This window comes from Capra hircus, chromosome 18, assembly GCF_001704415.2.
Source record: "Capra hircus breed San Clemente chromosome 18, ASM170441v1, whole genome shotgun sequence".
NCBI lineage: Eukaryota > Metazoa > Chordata > Mammalia > Artiodactyla > Bovidae > Capra > Capra hircus.
This window is the reverse complement of record NC_030825.1, coordinates 49,048,205-49,065,595: the sequence shown is the minus strand read 5'-3', so window position 1 is coordinate 49,065,595 and position 17,391 is coordinate 49,048,205. Positions and strand designations below refer to the sequence as shown.

General features: G+C 51.8%; 1 protein-coding gene across 8 annotated transcripts in view; it reads right to left on the bottom strand.

Moving 5' to 3' along the window:
- Positions 1 to 17,391, bottom strand: part of CATSPERG (cation channel sperm associated auxiliary subunit gamma) — a 30,206-nt gene that overhangs the window by 7,312 nt on the left and 5,503 nt on the right. For 5 of the 8 annotated variants that reach the window (XR_001919485.1, XM_018062329.1, XM_018062335.1 and 2 more), the window contains 17 exons: positions 16,623 to 16,767; positions 16,130 to 16,256; positions 15,878 to 15,950; positions 14,731 to 14,886; positions 8,294 to 8,465; positions 7,108 to 7,245; positions 6,058 to 6,117; positions 5,715 to 5,834; positions 4,581 to 4,866; positions 3,606 to 3,717; positions 2,277 to 2,435; positions 2,073 to 2,185; positions 1,131 to 1,344; positions 748 to 810; positions 457 to 643; positions 249 to 367; positions 26 to 106 (listed from right to left, as the gene is read on the bottom strand). Coding sequence is in view for 7 of the 8 variants with exons in the window: in XM_018062329.1 (XP_017917818.1) it covers positions 26 to 106; positions 249 to 367; positions 457 to 643; positions 748 to 810; positions 1,131 to 1,344; positions 2,073 to 2,185; positions 2,277 to 2,435; positions 3,606 to 3,717; positions 4,581 to 4,866; positions 5,715 to 5,834; positions 6,058 to 6,117; positions 7,108 to 7,245; positions 8,294 to 8,465; positions 14,731 to 14,886; positions 15,878 to 15,950; positions 16,130 to 16,256; positions 16,623 to 16,767 (2,325 nt within the window). In the remaining variant the exon portion in view is untranslated. Of the gene's footprint in view, positions 1 to 25; positions 107 to 248; positions 368 to 408; positions 644 to 747; positions 811 to 1,130; positions 1,345 to 2,072; positions 2,186 to 2,276; positions 2,436 to 3,605; positions 3,718 to 4,580; positions 4,867 to 5,714; positions 5,835 to 6,057; positions 6,118 to 7,107; positions 7,246 to 8,293; positions 8,466 to 14,730; positions 14,887 to 15,877; positions 15,951 to 16,129; positions 16,257 to 16,622; positions 16,768 to 17,391 lie in introns of all 8 variants that reach the window. The other 3 variants (XM_018062334.1, XM_013971288.2, XM_018062332.1) reach the window with 3 other exon arrangements.

The window sequence follows — 17,391 nt, the reverse complement described above, 5'->3', positions numbered from 1 at the left end:
TACCCTCCAGGCTTGGACCACACACCTTGACGAGCATGGAGGTCTTCATGAGGTGATGTCCACTAATTCCCTGGTCAAAGCAAGACCTTTTATCACTGAGCTTAACCTGGGGGTGGGGGCAGAAATGAAGGGGTCAGGAGGCCAGCGGGAGGACCCAGGCTCCGTTCAAATAACCGCGGGCTTCTAACAGATACACTGCCCCAGTAGCTCCGCCATCACCTCAGCGCCTCTTCTCCACCTAGTCTCACCCGGAAAAGCACCGAGGTGAGATTAACAAGGACCTTCTCCTTCACTATTGCCTCAATGCAGTGGGGGTCCGCCAGCACCACAGCCAGATCCACCGGGCTCAGCACCTGGAAGGAGGGGCCTGCTTGGAGCAGAGGGCGGGGTTAAGGCTGCGGGCGTGACCCAGTCGAAGCCCCGCCCTCAGGCACCACCCAGGCCCCGCCCACCGACCGTGCAGGACTTCTGGCTTCCGGGCGGTCAGGAAGACTGAGAAGCTGTAGCTGGTACCCTTGTCCAGGAAGATGCGCTCGGGCAGCTCGTTCTCGGCCTTGAGGTCGTAGATCTTTTCGTAGCTGGTCATGTCAACGTGCACACTGCCCGCGCTCCGCCGGTTGCTGGCCAGGTAGAAGTGGTAATCCTAGGCGACGGAGTGCGGGGCAAAGTCAGTGCCTGGACAGGGGAACGGTGAGGGGGAGATCCGGGCTCGGCCCCGTCCCCCGACTCGCCATCCTCTCCACGCACCTGGTCCTGCTTCTTGTTCTTCCACCAGCGCCAGGTGGGGTCGTGTGCTGGGTCCGCGTATGGCTGCAGGAATTGCAGGCACCGAGGGGAGGGGGTGGGTATGTCAAGGGGCGTGCCCAGACAGGCAGTGTCCCCAGCCTCAGTCCTTGCCCCTGACCCAAACTGAAAGATACACACCCAACCCCGGCTTTCGGCCGACCGCCTACCCTCGCCCCCAGCCCAAAGCCATCTCTTCTGAGCCGAGCTTGATCCCCTCCTCGGCCCCCCTTCAGCCTCGGAAGCACCGAGGCGGCTCTGCTCTGCTCCGCCCTCCGCCGCGGTTCTCCCGCGTAGAAGCCCCTGCGATACCACCTCAAGTAGGACCCGCCCCGGACGGCGCCCACCTTGTCGTACTTAGAGTGCAGCCAGAGCAGGTAGTAGACGAGGCCCTGATAGACAGCCAGCGAGTTCTCGCTGTGGAAGCCCCAGGGCTCCGAGACACGCGGCGGCTGCGCGCGGTAGCGCTCCTGGCGCGTGTAGATTTTCGGGTTGGGCAGCTCCCGCAGACGCATCACCGTGAAGGGGCAGAAGTTGGAGAAGGACAGCGTCAGGTGGCTCCTGAGCGGCGACAGTGGAGGACGGAAGCTGACTTTCCCGGGATCCGCGCACCAGGAACCTCCGCGGGCCTGCTTCCCACTCCTGCACGGCTGACTACGCAAGGCTGATCCTGACCTACGCAATCCCTGACCTTCCTCCTCAGGTTCGGCCCCTGGACGTATTCATCTGCTTGTCCCTCGACCCCTCAGAACAGAGTCCTGGACCGCATCCTAGACTCTCCCCGACCCCTCCACGGTACCCAACCTTCTAAGGGTTCTTCCACCTCACTCCTCCACCACTCCCAGCTGCCTCCCTGGGCTCCTCTGCAGGTGAGCAGAAGGGTGTAAAATCTGACCATGAAGTTCAAGTTCCTCCCTATGACCACCAGGGTCACCTTTTCCGCCTGGTCTCCAGGGCACTTCATTGGCAATGCATTCTATCCATACTACACTCCCTCTCAGTTGTTGATCACTCAATCCCCTTTCCACTTGGCACAAGGGGTTCCCCCTGTTTGGAACACCCTTCTCCATCTACCACCTCATCAGCTCTCCTCACCCGTCATGCACCTCTTCTCGTTGAAGCCCTCCCTGATGCACCTTGCCCCTAGGCTGGTTAGACCCCTCCTCCTTTGAGCCCAAAGGCTGTCACTGGGGATGGCTTGGTCTCCACCCCCCACACCCCAGAATGGGAGCTTCAGATGGCAGTGCCTAAGGCTCTCTGACTGTCTCTGTGGTTCAGTATCTTCTCACCCTTGCCTTTCCAAGACATATTCATCACTGATCTGCTGGTATATCAGTAGCTGCTCCACGGGCATGAGCCTCTTGACGAGTCTGCCCTGCTGGTTGTCTATCAGGTACACCAGCTGCAGTGGGAAGGTACAGGCCACGTGAGCTGGTGTCAGCCACCCTGCAGCTCCCCCATGTCTCGCCCACGCTGTCCCCCCACCTTGGCACCTGGTAGAGTTTTTTGTCTTCATAGAAGAGGGTGACCATGGTCTCATTGGGGGCGTAGAGAGAGGACTGCTGAAGAACCTGGAGGTTGATGTACACGTCCCAGGCCTTGGACGGGAACAGCTGGTACACATGGTAGCTGCCCTCCAGGAGATACCAGATCTGGGGGTGTGACAGCCAGGTGTGTGCGTGAGGCCCGTGGGCACTGTGACCCCCACCCCTCCCTCTGAGGGGTGAGGACCCCACTCCCTGAGGGGTGAGTCTTGGGTGCTCACCTCCGGCTGGGACCAGGTGAGCCATCCTTCTGCTTCTCAGACCCCACCACCTCTGCTTCCAGCCCTCACTCCCCATGATACACTTCTTCACTGTTTCAGTCTGCTTGAGTTTTTATTACTTGCAATGTAACCATTCCTAATATACACACTGCCTGAAGGCTGGGGATCTGAGGGCTAAGCCCTCTTTTTCCCTTCTCACCCTTTTTAAGATTCTTTTTTAAGGTGGACCATTTTTAAAGTTGTTATTGAATTTGTTACAATACTGCTTCTGTTTTCTGTTTTGGTTTTTTGGCCCTGAGACGTGCGATCTCAGCTGCCTGACCAGGGACCGAACCCACACCTGCTGCCAAGGAAGGTGACATCCTAACCACTGGATGGCCAGGGAAGTCTCCCTTCTCACTCTTTGCCCTCTTCAGGGTCTCAGCATCCCCTTGGCCTCAGTTTCCCACCTCTGCACTGATGCCCACCCTCTCATCCCCTAACTCATTTGGCTGTAGACCCAACCTCCTCCTTAGCTTCAGCTTGGAGGATCCTCTCCAGCCTCCAGCACATCCTCCCTCCATGTGGCCTTCTCCATGAAGCCCTCCTGACGCATACACCCCCAGACAGGGTCTGAACTTCCATGGGTGCTGTTTCCCTCACTGCAGCCTTGGTTGCTCTGAACTGTCACTGTCTGGTAATGAATCCATCCTCCCAACTGGACTGGGACCCTGAGAGGGCAGGGCCCACAGCTGACTCACTGCCCACTATGTCTCCAGCACCGGATCAGGTGTGCTGAGCTGCATGGCGGAATGAAAGAGGGCTCCCTCTGGACAGCCCCTCATGACTCTGAGCACAGGCCCTTTACCCTGCTGAGTAACTTTGGAAAAGACACATCCTTTTTGAGTTCGAGGATTCTCAGCTATAAATGGAGCTTCTGCTGCCCTTCCATTCCCCAGGGTCCCTGAGAATGTTCCCTCTCCTGGGCCCTTTTACCCTGATGGAGTGGGGGAAAAGAGAGACCCCTAGGCTTTGGGGCTGAGCAGAAAGGAAGTGGGGAGAGGGGAGGGCAGCCCACCTCCTCATTCTCGGTGACAATGGCCATGTCCCCTCGGAACGAGTTCACCAGGTACTTGATGGACAGCTCCTTGGGGAAGTCCGCCAGGTAAATGAAGTTTTCACTGTTAAAACTGAAAGGGCAGAGGTGGGAGGTCAGGACACCCAGGTGAGACCCGGAGAATATCTGCTTCCCTGACTAGTCCTGACATGCCGCTGCAGGAACCATCTACTCGCTTCTCCGCCAGGCTGAGGAGAAGGCACAAAGGAAGCCTGGGACTCTAGTTTCTGCCCCCCATCTCCAAACCCTCTGGCTGACCTGCCCTTCCATAAACAGGAGCCGCTGACCAAACTGGCAATTTGCCAACACCCCCACAGAGTTGGCTCCTGGTCCTCCAGCTTCCTGAAGGGTGAAAAGCATCCTACCCTCTCCCCGGGCCATGTCCCTCTATTGCTCACACAGGTTGGGTCCTCATAGCAGGTTTCATTTAAGAAAGGATTCCCACCACTGGGACTTCCCTGGTGGTCCAGTGGTTAAGAATCTGCCTGCCAATACAGAGGGTGTGAGTTCAGTCCCACACGCTGCAGAGCAACTAAGCTTGTGCACCACAACTAATGAGGCCAAGTGCCTCAGCTATTGAAACTCTCATGCCTAGAGCCTGAGCTCTGGAGCAAGGGAAGCCACTGCAATGAGAAGCCCGTGCATCATGACGAAGAAGAGCCCCTGCTCGCTGCGACTAGAGAGAAGTCCACGCACAGCAACCAAGACCCAGTGGAGCCAAAAATAAATAAGGATAAAACGTTGTTTGTTTGTTTTTTTAAGGACTCCCAGCTTTAAAATATCAGCTTCCCCTGTTCTATCTGTGCCCACCCCAGCCCATGTTTTCCCCCATGATGGTTCTGATCTCTTCTGGCCTTGCGCATACATACCCCGAAAACTTGGTGACTTCAGAATGGAGCCCCACCCTACGTGGGGCTGGGGAGGCTGGCTCCATACCTCTGGAGGAGGAAGTTGCCCCAGATGAACAGCAGATTGTTATATGGGTTGTAGGACATGCCCTTGGGGACCATCGGAAAGTTGGTATAGGACTCTGTCCCTAGAATCATCAGGAACTCCAGGCCTTGAGCTGGCAGGGGGCACAGGCAAAGTGGACACAGCAGTGAGGTGGGGTCGCTTGGGCCTCTCCTGGCACCCACCCACTTTTCCAGCCCCCTCTGCCTTCCCCTCCTACCGTCAGGGATGAATTCCGGGATGGTGTAGAGCACAACCAGGTAATCATTGACTACAGGTGGGGAAGACACAGCAAAATCTCCTGAGACCCTGAGTTTTCAAGACCTGCAACTGAGGAAGTCCCCAGCTCCCCAACGCCTCCAACCCCATCCCAACAGCTTCCCATTTGGGCCCACTCTTGTTGCTGTTGTTTAGCTGCTAAGTCATGCTAAGCTCTTTGCGACCCCATGGGCTGTAGCCCACCAGGCTCTTTAGTCCTTAGAATTTCTTCATGTGAATTATAAAAAGGCACTTCCTCTAAGAGGATACAGTCTTGTGAGGGCAGAGGACTTGATTCCTTGGCTGGGGAGCTCCAGACACAGCCTAAACAACTGTCCATGCACACCTGCTAAGTTGCTTCGGTAGTATCCAAACCTATGGACTGTAGCCCTAGAGGCTTCTCTGTCCATGGGATTCTCCAGGCAAGAGTACTGGAGTGAGTTTCCATGCCCTCCTCCAGGGGATCTTTCCAAACCCATGTCTCTTGCTGTCTCCTGCATTGGCAGGCGGGTTCTTTACCACCAGTACCACCTGGGAAGCCCTAAACAACTGTACACAGCAGCCCTATTCTCACTCCATCAGCTCACATCAAATCTTACTGTGAGCCACAAGGCCCTCCCAGGTCTCACATCTACTCACGCTTCCAATCTCCCTCCCTCCCCTTCCCCCTCTGCTCCAGTCTCACTGACTTCCTCTCAGTTCTCCCCCTGTTCTCCACCACTGCCCCTGACCTAGCAGAGGCGGGAGCCACATTTCCTTTCCGTTATCTGTTGGGCACAGATGCCACAGGATGGAGCAGCAGTTCAGAACCCCAGCTCCTGCCCCTTCCCACTTAGCAGCCCCCAGTGGTGCCCCAATTACCCAGGTCATAGCTGACCACCTGGAAATACTTCGAGGAGGCAGGGCCTACAATCTCCACCAGCATCAGTAGATTGTAGTCACCAGCAATGAATGTGGCCCAGGTGATGGAGCAGTTGACAACTGGGGAGGGAAGGCAGAGGTCCCGAGAAGCCCCTCCAGCCCCATCCCCCTCCATGGTTTCTGTGACTGCCATGCCTATCCTGGTGACTCTCCACCCATCCCCAAGAAACTGCCCGTCTTTTCCCATGGCCTCTCCCCCGCCTTCCCTGCTCTCCTACATCCCCCAACCTTCCCAAGCCCACCCTATTCCCCGCCCCCACAGACCCATGTGGGAGCAGGGTACCTAGAATTGCACTGCACACGGACCAATGCCTGGGCAGCAACTGGAAGGACACGAGGCCATCTGAGGAGCAGAGCAGGTCAAGGCTCAGGCCCTTCCCAGCCCATCTGGCACCCCACCACATCAGCTCTTCAGTTATCCGGGGTTGAATACCTGTGCCTCCTTCTTAGCCCTGGGGCAGCTCTCCCCCAACCGCCCTTTCTGTCCATTCACAACTGGCCTATCAGAATATGTCTGCCCGCTGGTCACAGTAATTGGCTCAGGTCTGAGCACATGACCCAGAAATGGGCCAGTCAGAGTGAACCCTGGGATTTGAGCTAAGGCCAATGGGAGAAGAGTCTGCTGTCACTCGCTAGGGGTGACTCAAACCAGTGGGAGATGTGAGTCCCGACTTCCTGGATGCCATCTCTAACCCCTGCAAGGGGAGTACCTATCTGAAAATGAGGCCAAATTACAGGGCTAATAATGATAAACCCTTGAGTAGGACTCACCGTGTCCCTAGTGCTCTAAGATCTTCATATATGTCAACTTATTTAACCTTGATAGCAACACAATGATGTGGGTATTAGTATTCTCAGCCCCATTTTGCAAATGAGGTTAAGCACCCAAACAGAGAGGTTGAGTTACCTGTCCAAAGCCACAGATGACTTGAGTTGGGTGTGTTAGAGCAGCCTGTCTTCTGAACCCATGCTATAATCCCGAGGCTATACTCCCTTGCCAAGGGATAGTCCTGACGGTCCGCCCTGCGAGCCCTGGGTCCAGCTACGCCTGATGCTGCACTGGGTCTTTTCATCTATATGAGTCTACACATTTTCTACGCCTAAATGATTTCTGAATTGGGCTTCTGCCCTTTGAAACCAAACACACTGTGAAAGATACAAAACCTCCCAACCCTGCCAAGCCCTGCCACTACAAAGGCATAAACCTATCTTGACTCGCAGCCTGGGACCCCTCCTGAAGGAAGGGGTGAGAGGTGAGGGCCTGGGGTCAGAACTCTCAGGAGTGAGCGGGTCCAGAGGGGTCTTTTGGGCTGCTGGAGACCCCTGACCTTACCTGTGATGGTCCCAAAGTGGACGTAACCTTCGTGCTTGCCAGTGGTGAGGGCCATCACATACTCAGAGCCATTGCTGTGGAAATGCACGGGGCACAACCTCTTGATGCACTCGTTAGCCAGGACTCGAACCCATCTCTCTGCGGGGGCCAGCATAGACATTTGAGCCTGGGGCCTTGAGCCCCCAGATCCAACTATGCCTCAAACCAACATGCTCCTGAGTTTTCTAGCTGTCTAAGCCAGTAAACACCTTTCTTTGACTTATATCTATTCTAACCTGGTTCTTCCCACTGTCAAAGTTCCCTAAGAAAGAAAGTGAGAAAAATAAAGCCTTTGGGAACACTCACTAACTAATGAAATAGGGGTTACAGTGTAAGTTTCTGTGATCCTGTAAGTTCACATCGCTCATTTACATGGGGCAGGGGCAGGGGGCAGGGGTCAGAAGAACTAGGGCTTTGATATCATTTAAAAGATGAGGCCGAATCCAAAGTCTCTCTTAGGATTTCCCCAGTGGTCCAGTGGTTAAGGCTCTGCACTCCCAAAGCAGAGGGGCTGGGTTCAACCCCCGGAGCTAAGCTCCACATGCCACAACTAAGAGTTCACATGTCTCAGCTAAAGATCCCACATGCTGCAACTAGGACCTGATGCAGCCAAATAAATAAATTTTAAAAAATTAAGTCTTTCTTTTCCTCCCTGATCAATCTCCTTCATGGCTCTGCCTTTCCAACAGCCCATCTCTGTTTCTCTCTTTGTCTAACTTTCTGCTCCTCCCCAGCGCCTCACACTTCTCACTTGGTGCGCATCTCTCTCTGGTATGCCTTTCTGACCCTCTCTGCGCCTTTGCATATGAGCGAGCATGCACGTGAGTCTTTCTCTCTCTGCTCCCTCCCCTCACTCTCAGGCCTCTCTCTGCCCTTAGCTGGTTCAAGACTCCTGGGAAGGTCTGGATGAAAGCCTTGCCCCAACATACAGAGGGTAGGAGGAGGTGCCTACAGGGTGGGAAATGATGCTTTAGGAGCTTGGGAAGTCCCTCCTACATCCCCCTCTCCCCACCCATGGTAATTCCATTCCCAGATGCCTCCAGTGATGGAGTCCCTGAAGCGCCCTCCCTGGGGCTCCAACAGGCAGGTCCCATGGCCTAAGATGCCCAGGACACCAGAGTATGTGACCCGGCCAGTGACCCCTCACCGCTGCCACGTTTGCTCTCGTAGAGTGTGGTGTAGGTGCCTGTGAAATAGTAGATGAGCTGGTTCTGCCGGATGAAGAGGGTGCTCTCAGTGGCAATGGCATCGTAGATGGTGGCGGTGAAGCTGGCTTGGGGGCAGTAGAAGGAGCCTACCCAGCAACTGTCAATGCTCAACTGTGGGGGAGTGGGGCCAGTGGTGAGCAGGTGCCCTTGATCTCCACTCCCATGTCCCACCTTGTGGGGAGGCACCTGCTCTGACCACTGCTTGGGATGGACACATGTGGCTGCCCCCAGGGCCCCCTTCCTGCTCACCCTTCAGCAGCATCTTGGTGGCCAAACTTCCCCCAACAAACTTCCCCTGGAAGCAGGCGACCCAGCCCAGAGCCAGTGGGGGCTTTCAGTGCTCCCTGAAGTTGGGTAGTGCTCCATGTACTCAACAGGGCTCAGCACACCTGGTTCCCCAGGCCCCAGTCACGATTGTCTTCATGTGGATCCAAAAGATTCCATGCTTGGCCTAAGGCACATTTTACTAATCCTATTCTGTATTTTTTATATTTATTTATTTTTGGCTGCGCTGGGTCTTTGCTGCTGCACGTGGGCTTTCTCTAGTTGTGGTACAAGGGCTTCTCATTGCAGTGGCTTCTCCTGTTGCAGAGCACGGGCTCTAGAGCACGGGCTTCAGTAGTTGTGGCTCATGGGTTTAGTTGCCCCGCGACATGCGGGATCTTCCCAGACCAGGGATCAAACTCATGTCCCCTGCACTGGCAGTTGGATTCTTAGCCACTAGACAGCCAGGGAAGTCCCTATCCTATTCTATTTAAACAACTAGCTATCTGAACTCACTGACTGATCACTAACACTGGCAATATCATTAACAGTGGGAAAGCACCACCAATGAAGGGCTCTTGCCTTAAAGATTGAGTATAACTTCAACCAAGCTTCTAGAACTCACTACCAGTTTATAGGCAATATAGGGTGTTGTGGCTAGAATTTACATGTTGAAGCTCTATCTCCCCAACATGACTGCGTTGGGGCCTTAAATAAGGAAATAATTAAGGTCCAGCGAGGTTATAAGGATGGGGCCCTAATTCTACTGGACTTGTGTCCTTATCAGAAAAGGAAGAGACACCAGAGCCACCTCTCTCTCCACTCATGCACACAGAGAAAAGGCCACATGAGGACAGTGAGAAGGTAGCCATCTGCAAGCCGTGGAAACAGGCCTCACTAGAAACCAACCCTGCTGACACCTTGATCTTGGACTTCCAGACTCCAGAACTACAAGAACATAAATTTCTGTGCTTAAGCCACCCAGTCTGTGGTATTTTATTATGGCACCCTGAGACTAACATTCAGTACATAAGGTCAGAGGAATAAGTTAATTGATTCTATGAAGAAGAAAACAGCCAGGGCTTCCCTGGTGGCTCAGTGGTAAAGAATCCACCTGCCAATGCAGGAGACATGGGTTTGATCCCTGGTCCAGGAAGATCCCACATGCTATGGAGCAACTAAGCCCTTGAGCTGCAACTACTAAACCTCACGTCCCTAGAGCCTGTGCTCTGCAATGAGAAGCCTATGCACCGCAGAGCAGCACGCATTCACCACAACTAGAGAAAGCCTACGCGCAGCAATGAAGACCCAGAGCAGCCAAAAAAAAAAAAAAAAGCAGCAAACAGTCAAATTCTATAGGACAAAAGGCCTGGCTTCTTAAACTACCTGGAAAAAAAAAAGGTGATTGATGGTTGTGGGTTGGGGGAGAGCAGATTTACAGGTAAGAAGAGAATTAAGAGAGTTCACAACCAAATGCAACAGGCACATCCTGATTCAAGCAAACCAACTGTAAAACACATTTTTAGATAATGGGGGAAATTTAACTATGACCAGGTCAGATGATATTGGCTGAAACTGATATATGCTAAAGCTGAAACTCCAGTACTTTGGCCACCTCATGAGAAGAATTGACTCATTGGAAAACTCTGATGCTGGGAGGGATTGGGGGCAGGAGGAGTAGGAGATGACCGAGGATGAGATGGTTGGATGGCATCATTGACTTGATGGACGTGAGTCTGAGTGAACTCCGGGAGACGGTGATGAACAGGGAGGCCTGGCGTGCTACGATTCATGGGGTTGCAAAGAATCGGACACGACTGAGCGACTGCATTGAACTGAACTGAACTGATGATACTGGATTGGCCAAAAAAAATCATTTGGATTTTTCTGTAACAGCTTACAAAAAAATCCAACTGATTTTTTTTGGCCAACCCAATAGGAGGGGCTTATTGTTAATTTTGCTGGGCTTTGTAATGGCATTGTGATTTTATTTCTTAAAAGTCCTAATGTGTTAGAGATATTTCCTCAATTATTTCCAGAATTTACAAGTGAAATGGTATGATGGCTAGAATTTTCTTTCAAACATTCTAGGGAAAAAAAGGTAGGGCAAAAAAACCCAAAAATGTTAATTATTGAAGCTGGGTTCATTATACAATTCTCTCCATTTTTCCGTTTGACTGAAAGTTTCCACTAGAAAGTGGAATTTTCCACTAACTTTTCCAACAAAAAGCATAAATCAGAGATTTCCCAGTGGTCCAGTGGTTAAGACTCTGAGCTTTCAATGTCCAGGGCATGGGTTCAATTCCTCGTTGGGGAACTAAGATCCCACATGCTGTGCAATGAAGACAAGAAAAAATAATTTTTTACTTTTAAAAAGTATAAATCAAAATAAAACTCTAGGCTCTGCTGCTAAGGGAAATTTTACCAAGTTAAGAGGAATATAAACATTCTCACTTCCCCACCTATTCAGTACATAAGAGATTTCTGCAGACTACAGACTTTGTTGCTATGCCTGGGCAAACTAACCTGCACCCTCTCAATCTGTCATTTTGATTGGATATCACAATGTATTGCCCTGTTAATATTTAAAGTGCTGCCTCTGTTTTCTGGAATAAATACTTGGAAAATTTCTTTGTTAAACTAGAAGATCATCACACCTCCCCTCTTCCTCCACATGCCTGAGAAAAAGAAAAGCTGTGAGTCAGCTGGATTTCTTATTTGAGCAGTGTTTGAGAGTTCTGACTCATTTCCCCCAACACGCAGCCTGTTGGGGTTCTCTGACCACAATGACTGAGTCAAGGTGGGCGAATGGTGAGCCACACCAAGTGGAAGGAATCTTGTGATTTGAGGGTTAGAAGATAATGGGAAAGATATTTCCCACTGGATGTGGGCCTGAGAAGATGCAACCTTTGCAGCTCCAAGTCCAGAGATGTTTGAGCATAAAGTCAATTGTTTGAGCAAGCTCTGGGAGTTGGTGATGGACATGGAAACCTGGCAGGCTACAGTCCATGGGGTTGCACAGAGTTGGACATGACTGAGTGACTGAACTGAATTCAACTGAACTGAAACTCAATACAGAGGAATCAGGTCTGAGAACTGGAGAAAGAGAGAGAGACTCAGATTTGGTGACACTGTTTGAAATCCTGGATCAAACTGGACCTGAAGTCCTGAATTTTTTTGGTTACATGAACCAACAAACTCCCTCTTCCATTTTTGGCAGGTGGCTAGTTGGGCTCAACTCCATTTCTCCCGTTTTCTTTGGTAATGGAGTTTTACCAGGGTATGTGCCAGCCAGGTGGAAATTAGACTTCCCAGCCTCCCGTGCAGTGGATGTTGCCAACTGACTAACTCCTCAGCAATGGAATGTGACTGCAAGTGAAACTTGCTTAAGAGAAAATAGCTTGCCCTTCACTTCTGCTCTTTCTCCTTCCAAGCTGGCTTCAGTATGGACATGGGCATGACGCAGCTCCGATCACATGGGTCAGATCAACACCTGGGGCTTAGAGGATGGTGAAGCAGGAAAGTAAAAGAGATTGGGGTTTCTCACATCTGGACTGTTTGGCAAATGAGCAATAGCATCCATTTAAGCTGTTGTCTCTCAGGAGTCTCTTTGATACAGCATCTATTAATTTTTGTGTGTGGGGGGGGGTGGGGCGGGGATGCACCATTCAGCTTCTGACCAGGGATTGAACCTGGGCCACAGCTGTGAAAGCCTGGAACCCTAATCACTAGGCTTCTGGGGAGTTCCTGTTACAGCATCTAAACCTGACCAACACAGGGCTGAAGACAGCTGCATAGTGTGTGTGTATGCGGAGGGTAGGGGGACGGGGGATGTTCCTATGAGATCCTAGAGGCAGTTGACAGGAGTGCTGAGGTGCGAAACAGGAAGAAAGAACAGAGCAGAGACAGCAATGTGGGAAAAGTCCTTCTGGTTAAAAATGAGACTAAATAGACTTTGATTTTGGAGTGATGGAAATTCTTTGGAAATAGATTTGGTGATTGCACAATACCAATATATTCAATGGTACTACACTGTTCACTTTAAAATGGTGAATTTTATGAATTTTATGATTTTCTTCTGGATAAATTGAAAAAAAAAAAAAAAAAGGATGCCTGAAGTTCAAATTGCACTTTTAATTCTCATGACATAACTCCCCTCCTTTGCCCTCCAAATCTCTTCAGCAGAATTCATTGGCTACATCTCTCCTGTGGGTGTGTTTTGCTCAGGAGCGTGAAAACTGAACAAGGTCTGCAAAGACCTGGGTCAGAAGCAGAGAGAGCTGACAGGACAGCTCTATAAACCAGAGATGTTCTATAAACAGAAGGAGTTCAACAGAAGCAGGAATTCAGAGCCAAAGGGAACTGAGAGAACATTAATCCACGTGGGGTTGTCAGAAATCCATGTGTGGGAGGACTTTGTTGGTGGTCCAGTGGTTAAAAACCTGCCATTCAATGCAGGGGATGTGGGTTCTATCCCTAGTGGAGGAACTAAGATCCTACACGCCTCAGAGCAACTAATCCCACGGGCCACAGTACAAAAGATGCCACGTGATGCAATGAAGATCCCACGTGCTGCAACTAAGACCTGTTGCAGCCAGATAAATAAGTAAACAAACATTAAAAAAACCAGAAATCATAGATGGCACTTTCAGCTTCGATGGGAGGAGGTTCAAGCAGTCTTTAGAGGTTGCTGTGGCGCACATTGTTATCTTAGACAAGATTAACAACCAGCTTCTTGTCCTCCCAGCTTGTGGCAAAGCTACCCTGATTTCACTCCGGGGGAGTCATCCTTTCACTGTCTCTTGTCTCGGGTACCCTCCTCATTAGGATAGATCTCATGACTCGTGCTAAGCCAGCTGGCACGCTCCATTCTTTCGGGACACATGACCCAAGCTGGGCCCATCAGGACCAAGCAAATAAATTTCAGGAATTTTAAAAAAATCTATTTGGGAAAGAGGTGCTTTCTTTCTCTGCCTACGAGCTGGGATGATCTGAATCACTTTGAGGAGGGAGTTAATCCAGAAGAAGTGAAGCTGAAAGTTGGAGTCCTCATTCGAGCCCTGAATCAAGCCAGGCCTGCAGGCTGCTCTGTGTCCGGGCTTTGCAGTTGGGTGTACCTATTCAATCCTATTTCTCTGCTGAAACCAAACTGGTTTGGAGCTCTGCCTACAACTGCAATTAACCCAAACATGTTTGTCTTTCACGCTGAAAGGACCCTGCTTCAGACACTACTTCCATGTTTTGGAAGTAATATAGGCTCACAATGCCGAATCTGAAACCCTAGAGGCCAGGTGTATATTGAAATTCAGAATTTTCCAGTGTTTAGAAGGTAAGATGACACATATATGAGGCTTCCTCAGTGGCTCAGGAGTAGAGAATCCACCTGCAATGCAGGAGATGCTGGAGCCCCCTGGATCAGGAAGATCCCCTGGATTAGGAAATGGCAAACTATTCCTGCCTGGAAAATCCCATGGACAGAGGAGCCTGGTGGGCTACAAAAGTATCGGATATGACTGAGTGGCTAAGCACGCTTCATGGCACATATATACCACCCAAAAACCCAGTGGGGCCTGAGGCAGCACCCCATAGTCAAATTCCTTAATATTTCTGCAGGGCAGCATCAGAATATTATTAAATAAAACGCGTAAAAATAAAAAAAAGAAGTCTTTGTTAGCTCAAGTCAGAGTTTCTCGACAAATGCATTTCAGCCTTGAATTGTGAAAATGCCATTTCAAAGATTTGGGATTTCAGAACTACAAATGATGGACCTATAAATAATAATAGCTTCAATTCCCATATTACTCATTCTGGGTCTGACTGCTATGCATTTGTGCCATTCTCAGAATCATTCTGTAAAGTAAATATAAATATCATTCCCATTTTACAAATGGGGAATCTGAGGCCAGGGTAGGTGAAGCGACTTGCCCAACATCACACAGCCAGGAGGCGGCAGAAGGAGGATTTGAACCCAGCCTGCAGAGTCTGTCTTTTGTTGATGTTATCTGCCTCTTCTGGGTGTTGATGTGCCTTTGGGGACCCCTTCCGTGGCCCTGGGCCCCTTTCCACCTTAGGAGCTAAAACCCAACCCACCATCTGCCCTGCAGTGACTCACCTCCACGAGAAAGAAGTCCTTGAAGTTTGTGTCGGTCAGGAGGATTGCCTTCTCCTCAGGGATGCCACCCAGGATGAGCACGGGTGTCTGGTCCACAGTGTACCACAGCGGCCTCGATGGGACATTCACAAAGTACTGGGGTATCAGATGGAAGAGCTGCGGGGCAGGGGCCAGAGGGCTGCTCAACAATCCCCTCTCTTCCCACGGTTCTGTCTCATTTAAGATAAAACCTAAAGAACTTACCCTGACTTACAAGGCCATGTGCAATTTGCCTCCATCACCTCTCTGACCTCATCCTCCACCACTCTCCCCCTTGCTCATTTTCTCCCGGCCACATGGGCTTCCTCACTGGTTCTCAGAGCCTTTATACCGACTGTTCCCTCTGCTCGAAATGCTCTTCTAGTAACTACGTAATTCCTGCTCTGCTCCACCAAGACTGTACTCAAACGTCGACCTTCTCAATTACACCTTTCTTGCCGTCCCCTCCTGTGTGTGAACTCATTTGTGTCTGACTCTTTGTGACCCCATGGACTGTAGCCCACAAGGCTCCTCTGTCCATGGGATTTCCCAGGCAAGAATACTGGAGTGGGTTGCCATTTCTTACTCCAGGGAATCTTCCTGACCCAGGGATCAAACCCATGTCTCCTGTGTCTTCTGCATTGGCAGATAGATTTTTTTAGCCCTAAGCCACCTGGGAAACCCCCGCCACCCCCTCTTACAGAGACCTAATTCCCCTCACTCTGAATTCTCCCCAGTGCACTGACCACTTTTCAACCTGCTATGGAACTGACTTGATCTCATGTGTGCTGGTCTGGTGTCTGTCTCTCCCACTAGACTGTCAGCTCAGAGAGAGGGCACAGATTTGGGTCTGTGTGTTCACTGATATGTTCCCATGGCACCACACTCTGTGCTCAGGAAGTGCCTACTGAATGAATGAATGCACTGTGATTAAGAATATGGGTACAGGAATCAGGTAGACACAGTTACAAGTCTGTGGGCAAATGGCTCCATCCTTTTGGGGCCTCAGTTTGCTCCTCTTTAAAATGGGTATACTAGAGGACCTTCTCTCACAGGTCACTGTCAAGAATTAATGTGTACTTAGCAGAGCATGGCACTGGGGCTCTTCCCATCACTGGAGCCCTCTCACCTCATTTCCCACAGTGAATTGGAGTTCACGGTCTCGCCCACCCTCCAGGAAGCCGTTGATGTTCACATGAAACCTGGAGGTGGGTGTGGGGCAAGCACGGGTGTGGGCTCAGGCTGCTGCCAGAGCTCACAGCCACTTCCCTGCCCCTTTCCATCCCTGAGGCCCCCTCTTATCTTCTATGGGAATCCGGAAATTAGGAAGCCCCTCCCAGAGTCTCCGCGCCTCACCCAGCCCGGGATCGGGAAAGGGCACCTTTTATTAGGAATGAAGGGCCCCAGGCCATTGCTGCTAACGTCCACGCGCATGACCACGCTGCCGTTCTTGATGGGCATGGGCGTGTACCAGCTCATGAGACACACCTCCTCTGCGTCACATCTCTCTGCTGGCAGGCGGTGGGCACTGAGGCTGCTGGGGCCTTCCAGTAGCCTCCTCCCACCCCGGCCACAAACCACTGGGATCTCCCCGCAACTCAACTTGGCATGCTCCATTCTCAGCCACGGATCCCCCTGGGGCCTCTGTGTGGCCCCATCTGGGCCTCGGAACCTGCTGAAGCCTCCTTGGCCACCCCCCTCCCAGGTCAGAGATCCCTGTGAGGCCCCCAACCACCCCCACATCCCCACCAGGTCATAGGCCCCTCTGACATTCCTAGCCGCCCCTTGAGACCATGAACCTTGCTGAGGTTCCTGGCCACGCCCACACGGCCACGCCCCCACCCACCAGGCAGGCTGTGACCCTCCAGGCTCACCTGGGCTGCGGAAGGGGGCTGCCTCCATCTGGATCTGCAGCTGCTCTATCTTCCAGCGATGGAAGTTGACTGGGGACTGGAAGGTGACCAGCACCACTGGCTTCAGCCCTGTCAGGTGGCCCTTGCGGACCAGGGCCTCAGAAGACTGAGGGCGAGATGGCCCCACAGGGTGTCCTTAATAGAGCCTGTGGGTCCCCCTGCCTTGACCCCACCTTTACTAGCCTGCCATCCTCCTAGGCTGGGTCAGGAGAACAGACTCTCCACCGTGGGAAGGTCAGAGAACATGTTCTAGTGGGGCTCGGGAGGGGGATGGGACCAGTCTAGGAGAGGGGCGGAGGTGCTTTCGGCTGGGAGGGATTCAGGAGGTCTTCCCGGAGGAGGTGAGTCCAGAGCAAGGTCCTCAGACAGAAATTAGACATAGGGAATGCATAGAGCAAAAAAGCATGGGGTAAACAAAAATGTAAAGGGGGGAGCACCTGGCACCCAGACTACTAGCAGCCTCTTCCCTCATTCAGGGGTTCCATTCTCACTCTTGGGGCTTCTGGTTTAGGGACTGGGATCTGGGGTATGATGGGGCAGTTAGCCCCTGGAGAAAGGCATGGCAACCCACTCCAGCATTCTTGCCTGGAGAATCTCATGGACAGAGGAGCCTGGAGGGGCTACAGACCATAGGGTCACAAAGAGTCAATCATGACTGAGGTGACTTAGCAAGCAGGCAGGCAGGGGCAGTTAGACAGAAAGGAACTAGGGACGGGGGTGGCTGGGCAGC